General features: G+C 38.6%; 1 protein-coding gene across 4 annotated transcripts; it reads left to right on the forward strand.

The window, feature by feature from the left end:
* Positions 1-47: 47 nt before the first annotated feature.
* On the forward strand, positions 48-19,798 carry rtn1a (reticulon 1a). Of its 4 annotated transcripts, none has more exons than XM_056760214.1 (9): positions 48-413; positions 5,022-5,702; positions 6,741-7,718; positions 17,175-17,382; positions 17,593-17,731; positions 17,991-18,060; positions 18,354-18,400; positions 18,485-18,543; positions 18,955-19,798. In XM_056760214.1, the coding sequence occupies exons 1-9, from the start codon at positions 206-208 to the stop codon at positions 18,992-18,994; spliced, it is 2,430 nt and encodes an 809-aa protein (XP_056616192.1). In that variant the 5' UTR covers positions 48-205; the 3' UTR covers positions 18,995-19,798. The 4 variants fall into 4 exon arrangements, with proteins under 4 accessions (XP_056616192.1, XP_056616191.1, XP_056616193.1 ...); XM_056760213.1 differs by having other exon boundaries at positions 50-413; positions 5,022-5,828; XM_056760215.1 differs by lacking the exons at positions 48-413; positions 5,022-5,702; positions 6,741-7,718 and adding an exon at positions 12,388-12,701.
* Positions 19,799-19,969: the final 171 nt, after the last annotated feature.

The following is a 19,969-nucleotide window of genomic DNA, read 5'->3' on the forward strand; positions in this document are numbered from 1 at the left end:
TGCCAACCGCGAGCCGCACAGATACAGTGACGTCAGCTCTGTGACACTGAACCAAACACGTCGAGCCCACTGGCTCCGCTGCCGCGAGACGGGAAGCATCGGTCAGGATCGGCCATATTTAGCGTCACATCTTTAAATTCCGTCTGCAATTTCGAAGAGTCGTTCTCGCTTCGTCGTGCTCATATCTGCGTCTCTCCCCGTAAGCATGTCCGCTAATTCGAACGAGGGGCCGGGTTTGGATGGCAAGTGGTTCGGAGAGGAGAAGAACGGGATGTTTGGAAGCGCAGGGCCCCGTTTCGACGAGATGCGGGACGAGCTCCACGCAAAAGACTGGGACCGCGAGACGAACGCGCCCGAGCAGCAATTCCATTCCCTTGAAGGAAGCGGCGTTGCCATGGAAACTGCTTCTACAGGTAATTCCGTATTTTATTTCGCATTGTGCGTCTTTGCGGCGAGAGCCGCTTGCTATCGTCGCCGGTAAAGCCGGGGATAAAAGAAGAAGATGGTGAATTGAAGATGAAGAGACAGACAAGGCCATGGGTGTGACAGTGCACACACAAACACGCAGTGGGCTATAGGCAGATGCTTTAAGCTGTAAGGTCAAACAAAGCACACACACAATAAAACAAACAAACAAACAAACATTATATTGTGCACTGTGTTGTTTTTTTAGAATTATGCAGAAATGATGGCAGGACACAACTCAAAGCTTTGTAGATCCTGTCCTGATTTCACAAAGCCACAGCGATATCATTACTGTCTATGACATCAGCATATTTCACATTTTCCCTGTAATATGTTTTGCTCTGTCTATTATCATTGTGTTGTCTTAACGTTTTAAATCATAGCTCAAAAACTAGCTATTGTCCTCATGTATGGTAGCAGGACTCATAAAACTTCAATATGACAGCTCGCATTGTCAAGTTTTTTGGACTGGGGTTCGCCAATCCTGGCCTCACTATAGCTTTATATAGATACGGGTGCTTTAAATAGAGATGATTAAAGCAAAGTGGAGTGAAGGAACAGAGAGAGCTGTGTATGTGGCCCCAAAGTGAGTTGAATAAGGTTATTCTTTTATTAACCATTATTAACTTATTCAGGCCTGGAGACCTATAAAAATCTTCAAATCTTTACATTTTTAGTACATTACGTGAATAACGAACATATTCACATACGCTATAAAACTTTCATACATAGGTGCGCATACTATGGTGCATCATTCACTTTCATAGATTTACATGAATAGCTTTAAATGAAAGTTCATTATTTATCCACTCGCGTGTTGTTCTAAACATGGATGCTGTAATTTTTTTCTGTAAAACACTTTAATTGGCCACTTTAAGCTTTGTGTGATGAACAGTTTACTTCGATGAAATGCACAGCTTTGTTTGATGTCTTGATGCAATTTCCACTGAAACAGGAAGTTAGGGTGGGGCATATTGAGTGACTCCTCCCTCTTTTAATGTATAGCCAATAATGGATAGTTTACCTCACGGTCTGGGAGACAGTAAGCTGAAGTGCAGGATGAGATCATAAAAATCATTGATCCATACTGGCGGGAGTGAGAGACATTAGTTTACAGATATTTCTATTGATATTAAAACCCAAACTCATTTACTGATATTCTTTCCAATCTTTGACATCAAAAATAATGCACATGCCATGAGCTGATTATAATGCTTTTGTTATTTTTATACAATTAGGAACTTAAAGCGGTACTTCACCCCTGAACACAATTTTCCCCATGTTTTACTCACCCTCATGGCATCCTAACTGAAAAAGGTTTTCTACTCGAAAAATAATCCAGTCTGAGTTATAATACCACGAATCATTTTACTCCCAAGGGGTAGAATGGGAGTGAATGGGTGTTGACTTTTTGAAGCTCCAAAAAGTGCATCCATCAATCAAAGAACTGCTCGACATGGCTACGGGGTCTTAACAAAGGTCTTCTGAAGCGAATCGATGCATTTGTTTAAGATAAATAACCATATCGACAGCACTATTGACGTTGATGTCAAGCTTCCATCATCTCTCAAATAAAAAAAAATCCTCTGGTTCACGCACATTCGAAAGATGACGGAAGCTTGACATCAACATTAATAGCGCTTTCAACATGGATATTTATTTTAAACAACCACATCGATTCGCCTCAGAAGACCTTTGGTAAGACCACGGAGCCATGTCCAGCAGTTCTCTAAACGATGAATGCACTTTTTGGAGTTTCAAAAAGTCAATACCCATTCACTCCCATTCTACTGCTTGGACTTAAAATGATATGTGGTATAATAACTTCGACTGCATTATTCTTCAAGAAGAAAATCATATTCAGGTAGGATGCCTTGAGGGTGAGTGAAACATGTGGAAATTTTGATTCAGGGGTGAAGTACCACTTTAACAGTAAACTCTTCCTCCAAGAACCTTGTGAGACATTTTTTCAGATTGTGAGACTAATTATCAGTTTCTGGTTCTGCAGGTGTTTCGTGGATCATTGGGTATCTCATTAAGCCGCCATTATGGCTAAAAGAGCTATTCTTAGCTATGGGGTTACTGTGCATGCACGCATATGGGCGCATACGCCCATCCACAGTCTTTCTCACATGCTCAAATATTCATGAGCCAGGGCCTGAAATCCCCCCCGTGTGCTTGTTAGCTTCACCACACACACACAACAGTACATCCACACAAGAACCCAAGTCTTTCTCCTCCTATGGATACGAGCCCAGCTACGCATATTGTCTTAAACACATTCAAATGCACTTTTACTCCAACCCCTCACGCTCTCTCTCTTTCTATTTTTTTTCTCTCTTCCTGTCTTTCATACCAAGTCGTTTTGGGCTGTCTTTGGCTCAGTCTTTAGCATTTTGCCTTTTTAAATAAACACAAGGAGGTCTATTTATAGGCCGAACAAGAGTCTTTCTACAGTAGCCAAGTCAGTGAGCTCACTCCTTTTTGAATGACATGGGTGAGCTGAAATACATGGTGAGCGGCTTAATCCTGCAGAAATGCTGCATCTCTGATCGCATCATCAATAACATCACTCACGCTTGTCAATATGCCCTCTCTAATCGCCATCCTGCTCTTTCTGTCTGTCTTCTGCCTGTCTCTCTCTGCCTGGTTAATACGGAGAAATGGACTAGACGAGGAAGAATGTTGGTGCGAACACTCTGGTCCGTATTCACAGAGTCACTCAGGCGAGAGAGCAAGGCAGCGAGAGAGATCAACAAACAGTGCAGTGTGATTGTTATGGAACATTCCTCCTGTCACTTTCAGCCATAGCGAGCCTGTGATAGTGCACAGTGGTAAAGATCTATAAGTTATTGTCAATAAATACATTTAAAGGCATAGTTCACCCAAAAATGAAAATTCTGTCATCATTTACTATCCCTCTTGTCATCAAACCAATGACTTTTGCCTTCGCAAAAGAAGATATTTTGTAAAATGTTGGTAACTTAACAACAGCGGTAACCATTCACTTCTATTTTATGGACACAAAACTAATGCAAGTGAATGGGTACAGCCATTGTTCGGTTACAAACATTCTTTAAAATGTGTGTTATGCAAAAGAATGAAAGCCATACCGCCAATGATAAAACTGTTATTAGGAAGGTCCATTTTATAGCTGCTGGCCTGGATTTAAGGTCCATTGTAGTGCTTTCAGTTACATTGCTCCCGTCTCCAAATTGTGTACTTATTAGAGATGTCAAAGTCACAAGTTTTATTTCTTTCCGTAATCCTCTTATAACTTGAGTGATTTCACAGAGACACAACATTAGATGTTTAAAGTTTAAAGGGACAGTTCACCCAAAAATGAAAATTCTGTCATCATTTACTCACCCTCTAGTTGTTGGATAAGTTACTCTGAAAAAGTAATGAATTACTAGGTACTAAATACATATGCAATAGTGTAATTAGATTACTGTACAAAGTACTCTCTCTAAAAAGTATTTAATAATTTATTACTAACTACTTTCTATATCATACATCAACAATGATTATAATTGATTCTAATAGACATGAAACGGGTTATTTAATTAATTCAAATGGATAATAAATAAAGTGTTCTTATGAATTGACCAAATCATACAAATGTGAGAAGGAAACATTAAAGCATACATTTTAAAGTCAGACTTATAATTTTAAAGTAATTTCCCACTATTGAATATATAACAGTATTTGGTTCAATTTCATCGATAACAATAAAAGTAATCTATTACTTTACTCTTTCCAAGGGGACAGTAACTAAATTACAGTTACATTACTTAGTGACTAGTTACACCCAACACTGGTTGTTTCGAACGTGTATCTTTTTATTTCTTTGTTCTGCTGAACACAAAATATGATATTTTGAAAAATGTAGGAAAGCAAACAGTTCAGTTGCACCTTTGACTACAATTGTAATTTTTGATATTATGGTACATTTACATCTATGCATTTGGTGAACACTTTTATCTAAAGAGACTTGCATTGCATTATCCTATACATTTGTTTCTAAGTATGTGCAATGCCCCTGGGATCGAACCCATGACGTTGGCACTGTAAACGCCATGCTCTTACCACTGAGCTACAGCAAAGCTTGTTGGTAGTCAATGATATCCCAGAAATGTAAGTTGCTAACATTCTTCCTAATATCTTAATTCTTGTTCAAACAGAACAAAGAAATTTATGAAGGCTTGGAACAACTCGAGGGTGATGACAATTTTTTTGGGGGGGGTAAACTATCCTTTTATTGCTGTCTTTGTGTACCACTTATTCTTTTTTATCTCAGTCCAGTGAGAATATGATTTACAACTATGTAAGAAATCTTTTTTCTGTATGTTTTTCTGTATTCAGCTAGCTGTGCTACATTTTTTACATATTACATTCTACCTCCCTAACATACAACTATCATTGAATTGTAGAATTGTAATGAATTGAAAGAGTCTGGCTTTGATTCCAATTTTACATTACCTTTAAATGGACATAACTAAATTAAATATTTTTTGTAATATTTTAAATAAAAAATCCTATTTCTCTTTCTCTAGGTGACTCTCTGTCTGACATGTTTATGAAGTCATCCCCAGTAGAAGGGGATCTATACACATCTCTCCTTTCCTCAAAGCCCTCCTCTAATCCTTTCAATGACGGCGCTGCTCTTTTCTCCGAGGGCAACCGTTCTCCACCTGCTCCCACTGGAACCGACTCTGGGATTGGCATGACCCCGGGTGACCCCTCGGACCACCAGACGACCCTGCAGGGCTCGCACAAGACTGACCATTACAGCTACATGGACATGGGTGATGACCTCTGTGATTTTGGTAGTGTTGGCAATGCCAAAAATAAGCAGCAGCCCTCCGTGGTAGCCTTTGGAGATGATGACGAAGATGAAGATGATGAAGACGAAGACAAATATGACATTCAAGATTACAAGCCGCAGCCGCAGGAAAAGGAAAGTAAAGAATCCAGCCATGACCCCTTCGATCTTGGACGCTATTTGGAGAAGAGCCCTCTCGGTTCTGAAGATGTGAAGGTGAAGGATAATCATGCTTCAGCGGGTGGGCAGCATGCATTTCCTTACGTGGAAGATCCTTCGGACGAAGAGTTGGCCGATTTCCGTTCTTATCGTAGGATGGAAACGCCACAGAGTGCCAGCCCTGTGAAGATCACAGTGACGACAGAGTCCCACGCTGCTGCGGCCCAGCCTGTGAGAGTCTCTCCACAAGGGGGTGTGTCTGAAAAAGAGAGTGTTCTCAGTTTTGGTCAACAGGGTCTTCCCACCGTAACACTGTCAGAACCAGAGGACGACAGCGCGGCCTCATCAGCTAACCACTCCCCTAACCACTCCCCTACAGGTGCATTTCTTATTTTATGATTTTGTAATTGTAGTTTTAATTATATATTTGTAATATAACTTTATTAACATTTATTTATATTTTTTCATATTTTTTAGTTATTTTGTGCTTGTGCTATAAATATGCTTTTGTCATTTATTAATTTTTATTTCACTTTTAGTTACAATGATAACCCTGATCCTCGCACATGTGAAAAAAATTCCACCCGGGTCATTCTGTGGTCACACTAGACTTTTTGTTCTATTGACTTTTATTAATACACGTGTGAATGTTATAGATGGAAATACAAGCTCTTGCAAAATAATTGCACTTTGTTGCGTTCATAAAGTCAAGTTTGACCAGCGAATATCATGTGATGACGTGTGACCAATAAAAGAACGATAATCCCTAATGTGACCTCTGGTGAAAATGTTGATAATAATATTATAGCACAATCCAGTTTTGTACAATACATCTTTAATATAGCGAAAACAATGAAAGTGTCCAAATACATCGGCATCCATGGTGTGTAAATAAATCCAAGATATATACTTAAAAAATACATTCTGAAAATCTAGTCTGACCCTAACATTATTATAATTCACTAAAACTATTTAAACATTTATTTTAATTAAAATAAAATGAAATTTCAGCATAAATATTATTGAAAAACTCAGCTAAGAAAAAATGAATACTTATAAATTAAGGCATTAAAATTATCAATTGACAAAAAACTGAACTTAAAAGGAATTAAAAATGAATTAAACTAAAATTATATCAATAAAACTAAAGTAACTATAATAATTTTCATAACAGTACAGTTACAGTACATCAGAGCACCAAAATACACATGTATGGAAATTATTATTAACTTTCTACTTTTCAATTGCTCTTCTTTTACAATTCACTAATTTTCCCTTCGCTCATTTTCAGGTCGAGAGTCTCCATCTGATGTGCTGTTCCAGCCTGCTGGAATGAAGTCTGTGAGCTCCACTCAAGATTCCAGCAGCACCACCTATCGCCCCAATGTTCAAGAAGACCAAGACATCAAGAGCCCACCTAAACCCTCCTCTCCATGGGCTCAAGACCTTGAAATCAGTGGAGATGAATCTGGAGATTCAGAAATTGAGCAGGTTGCTGAAGAATCCGATTCGCCGACGCATGACTTGACATCAAAATCCCCAACTTCAAAAGGAGGATTCAGCCAATCTAGCAATCCGTTTGAGCAGACCAGCTACACATCTGTCAGTGACAAAGCTAGCAACCCATTTGAAAAGCCTCAACCAGACAAGGTCAGCGCTAGCAACCCATTCGAGCTTTCCGGAGGCATGAAGGGGGGATTTGGTCAACCCAGCAACCCACCACTCTACAGCCTGTTGAGAGAAGAAAGGGAGGCAGAGCTTGACAGCGACCTGCTAATCGAATCAGCTTCTGAGGAGAGTCCCAAGAGGGAGCAGGAATACTCTGCCCCAAAACGTCCTGAAACGTCTCCGCTGATCCCAGATCTTACTTCCTCTAAGCCCATCACAACTTCTGTTGCCTCGACCTCTCCCTTCATCCAACCCCCAGCCAGCACCTTGAAAGAGAAAGAAGAAGAAAAGGAAAAGGAACAGGAAAAAGAGAAAGAAAAAGAAAAAGAAAAAGAAAAAGAGAAAGAAAAAGAAAAAGAAAAAGAGAAAGAAAAAGAAAAAGAGAAAGAAAAAACAACTCCCATTGAGAAGCCCAATTCACAACCAGAAGACAGCTGGTCCACCAAACCCAGGCCTGCTGTCATGGGAACATCTACAGTGCCTCTGGAGCAACACTCCATTCAGGACCAGGAGAGTAAAGGGAAAAGCAGTATCGAGAGTGCAACCGCAGAGAAAGATGCAGCTCCGCTTGTGTTGTTCCAGAGCATCAACAAACAGAAAGGTAAGAGGTTTCACTCCATAATGCTTTGTTCCTTCATGCTTTGTTCACACAAACCTGATGTGGTTTTGAAAACTGATCCACGTGGTCAGACAGTGTAGACCAGGGTTCCTCAAATCTTACCCTGGAGGGCCGGAACACTGCAGAGTTTAGCTCCAGCCCTGATCAAACACACATGAGCAAGCTAATCAAGTTGTCCAGTATCACTAGAAAATCACAGGTATGCAAGTTTGATCAGGGTTGGAGCTAAACTCTGCAGTGCTCCGGCCCTCCAAGGTAAGATTTGAGGAACCCTGGTGTAGACAGTGTCTACGTCAATTACATTAGCAGTGACTTAAGTATCAATTCAATGTAAAGAGTCTAGCTGTCGGTGTGTACAGAGAGGACGAAAAACTCGAGACTCAACTGAGAACGTGTTTAAAACGAGAGGTTAGTTCATCGATTATCATAAATCAGCTATTTTAAAGGCTGATGTCAATTTTAACATTGCTCTGCAACCTGTCCGAGTAACAGCAGCAGAGTGGGCGCTGGTTTGGAATGTAGGGTTATTTCAGTACTATGACAGAGAATGTCCTCTGATGATGTGATACACATTGCGATGATATGAAGTTGAAGACATTGACAACAATACTCTTAATTGATACAACATGATGGATGTGTTGAATAAAATAATGTTGAACTAACTCTGTAGACCTTTCAGCGGCAACAACATAAACTTTACGTTGCACATATTTTCAGTAGACCTCTGCCAAGAACCAATAACTGTTGAGTAGTTTAAATGCAAATAAATTGTTATCTTACAAGCCACTAGACAGACTAACAACCAAACACAGAACAAAAGTTCACTTCGGGCAAGGTGAGTGCATCCGATAACACTTTCTATTCTTTTTGTGAGGCGTGACCTCGAAAAAGTGTTTCTAAGCTCAATTTCTGCTTAAGAACCAAATTCATGATGTAAGGTTTAATTGTCGGTCTGACACATGTTAATAAATTGTGTTTACAGCCAGTAAATATAGCCAATTTATAGTTATCTGTCTTCCCACATTGGAGTAGATAGGAATTGAGTCTTGCATGACTGAAATAGCTGCTTAGAGGTGTTGCACGCATGGCCACAGAGTGCGCAGAGTTGCCCGTTTGCCTAAAGCAGTGGTTCTCAACGGCGGGCGGCAAAGGGGGCCTCAAGATTTCTGAAATGAGACAAAATGAGCAATGAAAACATCTTTTTTTTTATTATTTGGCCACTTTTAAAATAAATAAACGTTTTTCTAGTAAAAGACAAGCTATAAATTATTTTATTAGGTAAAAAAGATTAGTTTTTTTGAGTGGGAGGAGTGGGGCCTCTGAATATTGTTGGATACAATGGGGGTCTTGGAGTCAAAAAGGTTGAGGACCCCTCCACTAAAGGGACTTTGGTTTTGATGAATTGCTAACATGACTTGTTTTGTCCGTTTTTATTATATATTGCTTTCTGCATTGGCACTTGGAGTGCAACAAAAAATAACAGAAACTCTGCACAGAACTGCGAAAAAGATGCGCTGCAATGTTTCATAGCCCTGAATCTCTGTAATTCTTGGTTGTTTGGAATTAATGTATAATACAACTGGTCTGGTCTTATCAGCACGTGGCTTGGTTTGAGTGTGTAGTTTTTTTGCACATCCACAGGTCTGTAATGCTGCTCATAGTATGCACTGTTCAGATCATTATCGCAGCTGGTGTGTCTTTATGATGAAAGTCTAAAAAAAGTCAGAAAAAAACAGCTTCAATGCCAGAGAGACAATGAAAGATTTGTATTGAGTTCATTCGAGGCTGATTTAAAGAGATTTGTCCTCTAGTGGTGAGTTTAAACAACTGTACTCTCACTAATTTACATAACTTCACAATTTGTCCAGTATTCTCACTTTCTTTCAGTATTCTCAATTGTTATTAACTGTGCTTGAAAGATGTACATGGAATTTAGGTTATACTGATGTTTCTCATGTAAAAATATATATACAAATAAAACCAACCCAAATTTTCCAATCAGTATTTCTAGATGTATTGTGGCCCTTCCTCAGGAGTGACATAGTCATCCAACAGCAATGTGAAAGATTGACAACATAACAAGACAGACACATGAAAACTGTGATTAAAATCAAGGTCATCACATAAACAACTTTTCCTAAATACATGTACAAATATTACTGTTGTATTGCTTAAAAGTGAATATGAACCTAGAGCATCTTTTCTGTTATTTTGACTTGTTTCTCCAGTTTTTATTTTATTCACATTTGAAATTTTGTTTGTAGTTCACAGAATTAATTAAAGAAATGGTTAACCTAAACACATCCCTATAAATAGTGAAACTGAACAAATTTTGAGATGGTCTCTTAATTCTTTCAGTGTCTTTACAGTATACATCCTCTGAAGACTAGCTGACAAAACAAACAAGATTGACATGGCACTTTATTGGTTCACTCAACCAGAGCACACAGATGTAAAACTGCCTAAATCAGAAGTCAACGTCTGTCTTTAATACATACAGTGTTTGTGTTAATCTGATCCATTTGGCATCGAAACTCTGACATTGTGATAGTTGACTGAGGTTGAAAGAATGAAAATTCGTAGCTGAGAGAAATGAATTGTGTTTTGAATCGAGTGGTTTCTGAGTACTCTCTAGAATGTTGTAAACACTAGTTTTATATAATCCTCTTGTAAAATGGGGGCAGTGCATGCACATATACCGTTACAAGTTCTATGTTGTGTTTTTGTTGTCATTTTACATAAGAGAACAGCTGTTGATAAAACATACACAATCACATTTGTTATTGTATTATATTTATTTATTTTATTTTCTGCAATAATAATATATATGTCCGGTTTCACAGACAAGGTTTAAGACTAGTCCGAGACTAAAATGAAAGTTTGAGCTGTCTGAACTGAAAATGAATTGCCCTGACATATCTTTAAATATGTCAGTGCCATTGGTTTGTCTCAAGATGCAAGACAAGGAAAGTTTGTGTCTGAGGCATTTTAATAAAAGCAACTTAAATATCCTAATTTAGCTTAAGTATAGTCCTGGTTTAAGATAAGCCTTGTCTATGAAACCGGGCCATAATATAGGCCTATATGACTTTATAATTTACGTATTACCAAGGCAATGTTAGCAGCTATACCCTGCTGAAAAAAACAAATGTTAATAGTTTCTATTATAAATAACGTCATACGGTTTACCATTAAAACTAAATTCCTATCTGTAGTGTGTTGCGGGCAATTATTCCAGTTGGATTTAATGGTATTCTATTGGTTCCCATCTGCCAGATAACATCCCACCAATTGAACCCAACACAGCACCTTAGAGACCTGAAGTGACAATTTTAGTTTCCATAAATAACAACACAATCCCCATTTAACTAGTCTAATCTAGAATTCCATTAGAATTTCCGTAGTTTTTCAGAAGGATAGATAAAAAACAGACAAACAGCGTGACTGTATAACAGATTTAAGTTGTGTATTGTTTTCATACACACATTTTTCATGCAAAGACAACAGAGTACTACTGAAGGTTCTGGAATGTTGGAAAAAAGAGGTCAACGCCTTTTTAGGGTTTTATCTATGAATGGCCTGCAGAGGGCGGTAGAGATTGTTAGTTTCTGGAACAAAGCCCAGGGATAATAATTGATATACTTAAGAGTTTTACAGTAAACATCTCCATCTCATTTAAGAACCTGTTGGTAAATACCACATACTTTCATGTGAAAGGGATAGGTGTTTTACAACATAATGTTAAAAACATTTATCTAGTGTGCGCTCTAGTAGACTGACTGCAATCCTGAGACAATCTGGATCACAGCACAGATCAGACTGTTGCCATAGTAACTCAGGAGGCAGGGAGCTTTGGCTGTAGGGGAGCCATTTGGAGGAAGATGCAAAAGGAAACAGAAGAGGAAAATGATGGAAATAAATAAGTGAAAACCTACTTCTGTCATCATTTACTCACCTTTGAGTTGTTCCAAATCTGTATAAGTTTCTTTGTTGTGATGAACATAAATTAAGACATTTTAAAGAATGTAAGGAGATGGCGCCGGTAAGATAGGCTGCCGTCACAACTGCTCTATCACACTTTGCTTATTTTTGTTTATCTTAATATATTGTTTATATATAGTGTAACCTTCATTCCATTCCCATCACTTACACTACCATTGTTATTTTTCTTATTATGGCAGTCAATGAGGGGGCAAAATCTGTATCGTTATAAGCCTTCTTCCAAATATCTTTCTCTGTGTTCATCAGAACAAAGACATTTTTACAGATTTGGAACAACTCGTAGGCGAGTAAATGAAGACAGAATTTTCATTTATGGGTGAAGTATCACTTTAAATACCTTGGGACTCATTGCATATTAAATTAAAATAGATTGTATCCGGGCCATTTTGTTTTTAAATACATCCAGATTAGGGAAAACTACATTACCCACAAATCCCCGAAGGTTTAAAAAATATGCTGATATCATACACTCCACCCTTTTTTAGCCGACAACAATGCCATTCTTTATTTCATCGAGGTCACGTGACGGCTTATTATGTTTATGTATAAGCTTTATGTGTGGGGGGGCACAGGGTGGGGCCACTTTGATCTTATCTCCCCCCTCATCCCCCAGGCATCGCATATGGTACGCTCCGCTCTCTGCGGTGGAGGCTGCAGTGTTTACTGTTTCATCCAGCATCATCACCCTCCCTCTCTCCTTGCTCACTCCGTTTCTCTGTCTGTGAATCCCTGTCGCTAATATTGGAAGCCTCTTTCTCTTCCATCTTTTGTCTCTCCTCTTATCTTGCTTTTCCTCTCTGTTCTGTCCATTCATGCCGTTTGGACGTGTGAGATAGTGGGTCTCGGGAAGACATAACATCAGCGAAGGGGAAAAGCGATTCCAGAAAACAGCGAGAGAAACCACAGTTGACGAGGGGAGAGACATGGATAAAGAAAAGAAAGCGTGCGGCTGGAGAGGGCAGGGTACAGCGTCTGTGTGCTTGTGTGTTTGTGTAAAACTGAATATCAATCTATTTATTGTACTACACAGATATATTGTTTTGCTGTGTATGTCTTAAATAATTCCTATATTGGTGCTGAATTGTGGCTTGTATTATGCCGTTGCTTCCTTTCGTTTCTGTACTGGTGGAACAAAGAGGGACGCAGCTGTTTATGGATATGGGGTGGGGGGTGGCAGGTGGTCTGTCTGTTTCGGAGCTATGCTTACACGGTAACCCTGCTGTTTTGGTACGTGGTTGCTACAGCGCAGAATTCAGGCTGTTTTTATGTTTAATCACGGTTGCAGCAAAGATGGATGAGGCTGTCACTATAGCAACCAGGTCACACCCATTTTGATTACATCATTCTCTACAACAGGCATCCATGATACCTGGAGAGGGTGTTTTTTCAGAACTGTACCAGTAGAATAACAGGCATGTTTTACAGTATGCTTAGATGAAGGCAGTGGGATGAAGTAAAGACACACCATCTGGAGGAGCTGAAGTGTTGGCAGTATTGTACAGACACTGTATTTGTAAATCGTTGCATGTAAATAGGAAGATAGATTTTGTGTTTGGCCCCTTTTCAAACAAGCAAACGCTATTAATAAATTGTAAATCTCATCTATTTTTAGTATAATGTGCTGTTTCTAGAAATGACTAATAATTTAAAGCAAACACTTACTTTCAACTCCTTTTACTCTGTTTCTCTATGCTTTGCTGAATTTGTATGGCGTTATACTTTTCCTGGCAGAACAAGCATGACATCACCATGAAGTCATCTCTTTATTTTTGATGATTCGTATCAAACCCAAGACCCCTCCGGGGTCTCTTCTTCTCACTCGGACAGCTTTTACTTGCACACTCAGAGACTCAGACTTGCACAAACCAGCACATAAATATATAAAACTTAGTGCTGCTGCATTTTCAAAACCACTCAATGGCTGGGGGCCAACGCACTATTCTCTTTAAAAGGTTGTAGACCTCATTCCTATTCAGTAAACATCTTACATTTCATTACCAGAATAAACTTTTCATCCACCAAATGAAAAGTCTCTAAGCATACAGTATAACATTCTCCGATTGGCCGAAGGCAGCAAGGAATCTGACAGTTAACCGTGATTGTTTGCCTCAAATCATCTTGACACACCCTTGTCATATGATGCATGTAACCAATTAGTGCAGAGTATTTATTCTTATCGTTCTATTTAGCTCTGGTATTTCTAGGGCTGTGTGTGCCTAGGATAATGTAGAGATGCATCTTCTTTTTTCAGTGCATTTAATGCAATAATTTCAGCGACAGTTTCCTGTGAAACGAACTGGAGTCTTGACAAGGAGCACAATGGTAGAACATCAGGATTCTGATAGTAGGTCTTCAGCTGCGGTTTAGGTCATCTATTTTCAGCCATTCAGATAAGCTGACATTCAGTCAACCAATAAGCTACCACTAAGCGTGTAGTTGAAGTTTTTAACATCGTGATAATTGCACGGACGTATACCGCATGGTAACCGAACAACGACGGTACCCATTCACTTGCATTAGTTTTGTGTCATTAGAATAGAAATGAATGGGTGAACTATCCCTTTAAATTGAGCTATTATACTCCTCGATTTTTTTATTTATAATTTAACTTTTTAGCAACCAAAAAGATTTATAATACATAGAGAAAGCGCACCATTAGCATCCAATTTATTACAATGAATGCTGCCATCTTTTCTCATGGGTGCTCAGTTCTGCATCCAAGTTACCTGTAATTGTCATGTGACCACTTTATCTGAAGAATGATGTTGTATTAACTCTAATGGGGTCTGGACTGAATGCCATAAGTGCAGAAGTTGCCACCAGGGCAGTACCAACCACCCAAACCTTGACCCCTTGTTTCCAGTATAGGCCTTCCCTATGGCCATGACCTTTAACTCAGGAAGTGAAAGGTTATCATGTTGGCATGGCTGCCATGCTGGATGTGGATCTCTGGTACTATAATTACACGCCGACATTTAAACACGACATTACCCCCCCCCACCATCTTATTTTAAGCTGGCCCCCTAAGCGATGTGTTTAAGAAACTGGAACACTGTATCTATAGCAACTGCCGCTGCCCCCTTTCTTTTTCATTACATAGGAGAAACGCTTCACTTGGATGTGGATTAATTAGCTTCTGTGAATGGGTCATGATAATGATTTTGTTCGGATCGAGTGTGTGTGTTTGCTTTGGTCTGTACCATTTGTCACCTGTTATGCTGTTCTTAAGCCTCTATGTGTGTATGTTCCTCCATTCTTGAATAGCCAATGGTAGCAAGAGCCGCCCCCCTCCCTCATTCTCTCTCTCATTCTCTCTCTCCTTTTGTGTGCGTTCCCACTCACTGTCTCTCTTTTCTCACTGTCTGCAGTCATGGGTGCTTCAGGTCAGTATCTCTCTTCTGTTAGCATTAGTGATTTGTCAGAAAAATGCGAGATATCTGTGACATCTGTGTTCTGTGTGTCTGTATTGGTTCATGTTGATATGGGATACATTGACATTGTATGTACATCTTGTTTATCATCTTTAACAGTATTATTGTACTTGGGTGTAAAATATTTGAAGACTTCCTTAAATGGTATGTTTACACAATATTAGACTAGAAACAGCAGCATTATTATTTCTAAAACACAATTGCCGTATTGCTTTGTTTACTATATAAATTAACTTTAAGTATTTTAATTACTTTCTTTTTTTATTGGATGAGATTAGATAAACGTTAGAAAAACAAGATTCTCAAAGATTTGATCAATAAAATCTGAAGTCTTACTTGTTTCATCATGGACTTAAAATCCTTGATAAAAATGGCCGATATTTCTGCCCTCCTCTAAGCTCTGCCAGGCTAATTTTAGCCCCATAGGACCGATGGGAGAATCTCACACGGGACTACAGATGTCATGCACACACTAGAGTGTAACAGATCAGCTAATGTGAGTGTGTGTAACAGTTTTTACAAAGCAAGCAGAAACCAAAGAAACAAATTCAGGTGTAGGAAACAAAGAGCTCTCAGTTGCTGTAGAGACAGAAGGGATGATTCAGAGGTGGTTCTCATAGCAACGATTTTACTTCACTCATTTTTGTTTGTCCAAACCTTTAAAGATTTTCCTGTAAAAGAGCAGTAAGACCTGGTCTATCAGCTGACATACCTGAGTTATCTGAGGGACGGATTTTGGGCTTGGAAAACCAGACTTGAATTGTTGTTTTGGGAGTTTTGTAAGATGCACGTCTAACATGGTCAAGCCTAGGTTAAAGGTCTGGGTTAATAAACAATTCAGGTTTCGGCTTTGCAAAGAGAAGTCTCTCTCCATTGTGCCCTTGAGCAAGACACTCAACTCAACGGGGATTGTCGCTGTAACTCAAGATGGTGCCATTGCAGAATCAACCATGCTACAAAAATACATTCTAGCACATGGCAAAGTCTCTGAATGAGAAAGGTTGATAGCTCACCGTGTGTACTGAACATCAGATTACAACACTTCTGATTACGTGGCTTTTTTGTGCTCTTTCTCAACAGTATGCGTGCACACAGATGGTTTATGTTAGAGTTTGGTGCTGTGAGAGGTGGACAGGTGTGAAGTGATAGTCCCAAGGTTAAACAGGAGGGTTTCTATAGATAATGTACAGTCATAGAGAATGAGAGAATAACAGGAATGGGATTTCTTTGTAGACATTTCGTAGCGTAGAAATGTATGTATTTCTTAAAGTATTGAAATACTGATAAATGGGACTAAACAGCTGTTTGTATATTGACCTTTGTGACCCGCCCTATAATTTACTGTTTATGTGAACAGTTTGAAGCCATTGTTTACGATGCAAAAATTCTTAAACATCACAGATGGATTTTGTATGGGGGTCAATTATGTATAATGACCACTTGTGGTGGGACCCAAAACATCTTTGTGGCTGAAATATGAATCTCTGATTGTGAAATGGTATTTTAAAAACATTTTATATCAGGAAAAATAAGTTAAATTTTGTTCATTTAGGATGAGAAAAAAATACTTACCAAAACTTAGAAATGCAAATATTTTTTTAAGAGATTGGAGATAGTATTTATCCTTTAAATACTAAGGATTTGTAAAAAAAATGTAAAGGATGTCTAGAAAATAAATTCAGATTAAGATAAATCATGGTCATACCACATGAAATATGATGAAAAACACTAAAATCTCTTCATTTGAAATCTTAATCGTACACCAGATTCTTAATATATTAATAACTGCAAAATATATTTATTTCTACTTTCCAAACCCTTATACATCATTGACCCATTCACATAAAACTGTGGATTGTATGGATGCTGTCCAACCAGGCCCTACTGTTGGTTCTAACTGTGATGTTAATACAGTACTTTATAATTGATCATCAATGAATCTTCGTTATGAATATTTCATTTTCTAATCTCTTTTTCTATTGCTCTTTTCTTTCTCTCTCTTCAGTGGTGGATCTGTTACACTGGCGGGATCTGAAGCAGTCTGGACTGATGTTTGGTAGCGTGTTGCTGCTGATGTTCTCTTTAACCCAGTTCAGCGTGGTGAGCGTTATTGCGTACCTCGCTCTGGCGGTCCTCTCTGCCACCATCAGCTTCCGAGTCTACAAATCAGTCATGCAGGCGGTGCAGAAAACCGAGGAGGGACACCCTTTCAAGTTAGTTAACCCATAGCTCAGGAGGTCTGCAATATGTAGTTCCAACCCCGATCTAAAACGCCTGTCTGTGAATTATTTGGTTCAGATGTTGTCGAATAGGGGTGGAGCTAAACTCTGTCCCTCAGGATTGGGGATCTCTGCCGTAGTCTGTGTAACATTTGTGCAATTAATAATTGTTTATTTATTCTTCCTGGTTTCTCTATCTTACAGGGCATATCTGGAGGTAGATATTGCTCTCTCTGCAGATCAGATTAGCAAGTATGTGGATAAAATTCAGCTATACGTCAACTCCACTATGAAAGAGCTTCGCAGGTTGTTCCTCGTTCAGGATCTGGTTGACTCCATTAAGGTAAAAGCACGGCCGGAAATCAAGATCAAAATAATGTTATTTTGTGTTTGATTAGAATGAATTTCTCTTTAAAATTGCTTTCACCAATTTGGGGGGAAAAAATCAATCTTTAGAGCGTTAAGGTTTTCAGATTATCTGAGTACAGTGCACTCAGATTTACTTTCTAAATACATTTGTATTGTAAGCAAATAATCAATTAAATTTAATGTCACAATTTATGTTTACATGGATATATGAACGATACTTTATGTGTGTTTAGTTTGCAGTGTTGATGTGGTTGTTGACCTATGTGGGAGCTCTGTTTAATGGCCTGACCCTGATGATTCTGGGTAAGAATACAACATAAACAACACAGAATTCTCACAAGTTAGTGTTTAACTCCAGCAGGAGCAATTTAGTAAACAAGCAAGGGTTCTTGAGTGGTGTTTTTTGATTGTCATCCTTATCTTAAGTACCCACTCAAAATTCCATGCTCAAGAGGTTGAGGATTTACACAATGCTGTTGGTCAGGGTGTTGCAACCCCAAACAAATTACGTCATTCAACATTCTAAAAGCCAGCCAGTGTCTCTCTCACCCTGGCAGTGTCAAACTTTTTCACTTTCTCTCTCTCTCTCTATATAGTGGTGATCTCCATGTTCAGCGTTCCAGTGGTTTATGAGAAGTACCAGGTAAATACTTACCATATTATTGTAGTCATATAATTGTTCATGCTCTGCAAGGTGAATCTCACACTGTTGTTGGGTCTCTTTCAGACGCAGATTGATCAGTATTTAGGACTGGTGCGCACCCAGGTTAACTCCATAATGGGAAAGTGAGTCAGACTAAATTCTTAAAGGGATAGTTCACACAAAAATGGAAATTATACCATCATTTACTCACCCTTGAGTTGTTCCAAACCTGTTTACATTTAGTTTGATCGATTGAAAAGAAAGTTGAAGATATTTTGAAGAATGTGGGGAAAAAACCAGTTCAGGGGCACCGTTACCTACTATAGTACTTTTGCCTACTGTGGTAGTGCCCCAAATATAAAATATATTTATAATTATGTAATCAATGTGTGCGTCAGAACACCAAAATGTGTAAAGGTTTGGAACAACGTAAAAGCGAGTGGATGACCGAATTTTCCATTTTGGGTGAACTATACCTTTAACAACCAAACCATTTTTTAAACCAAAACCATTTTCGCAAAAACAATTCTCATTAATTTAATCTTGTTTTGCAGAATTAGAGAAAAGGTTCCTGGGGCCAAAAAGAAGGAATAAACTCTTCACTTCGCACGAGTAAACACTATAGCTAGTAACACTACTACAGTAAAAACTTTCTGCCAGCACTGAAGGATCCCAACTACACAGGAGGCCAATATTCCACCTAAAATAGCTGGTCATGTTAAGATAAAGGCATAAGTTATAACACCTTCTTTCTTCAGTCACAGGTGTACAGTAGCCCTGCACTACTAGCAAACACAAACATAAGATCACAGTTCCAGATATATCATACCAGAGGAACACGACGTGCTTTTATCTTCCATTGCTTCTGATTTAAATGCATGAAGTCCCGTCTTGGAGTAAATATTTGCTATCTCTACAGTGCTCTTCCTCTTTGCTTTATTTTACAGTGTTCATTTCCTGCTGTACATTGTGACACAAAGATGAAGCTCATGCCTATCATATAATCTCCTGCTGCCATGTCGATTAATTGCTTCAGTTCGCCGTCACTGTTAGAGTGGCTCTGTGTACAGACATACATATTAATATCGCAATGAATTGTGGATTGGTTTATGTTTTCTTTTCTTCTGTGTATTTGAGCACAATGATTATTCGAAGATGTTATTATTAATGTGGTAATTGTAATTTTTTGCAAAACTGTAGGGACACGCGTAGGTGTTTAAAAAAAAGCTTGTGGTGCTTCTGTTAAGGCACTTGACGGTCAAGACTGCAGAACAATTTCAGCTGTACTAAACTCTGTCCAACTTTGTACGATGTTCAGTGTTCGGTTATTTTAAAGTCTTTAACTATTTGCACTCTGTATTTAATTGATGAATGAGAAATAAATGTTCCTTAATGTAAGGTGTGCTGGTGTTTTACAACAAATAGTAAAATGGAGATTAAAAGGCATGATGGGACCGGAGGGTGTTGTTGTATCGGTCAAGATGAGAAGTCCTTGTGAGCCTATAATCTATAGGATAGAATCCATAGAAAAGATCCTTTGTAATCTTATTCGTACACAACATTCCAGAT

The sequence above is a fragment of the Triplophysa dalaica genome, chromosome 11 (assembly GCF_015846415.1).
Source record: "Triplophysa dalaica isolate WHDGS20190420 chromosome 11, ASM1584641v1, whole genome shotgun sequence".
In the NCBI taxonomy this organism is placed as follows: Eukaryota; Metazoa; Chordata; class Actinopteri; order Cypriniformes; family Nemacheilidae; genus Triplophysa; species Triplophysa dalaica.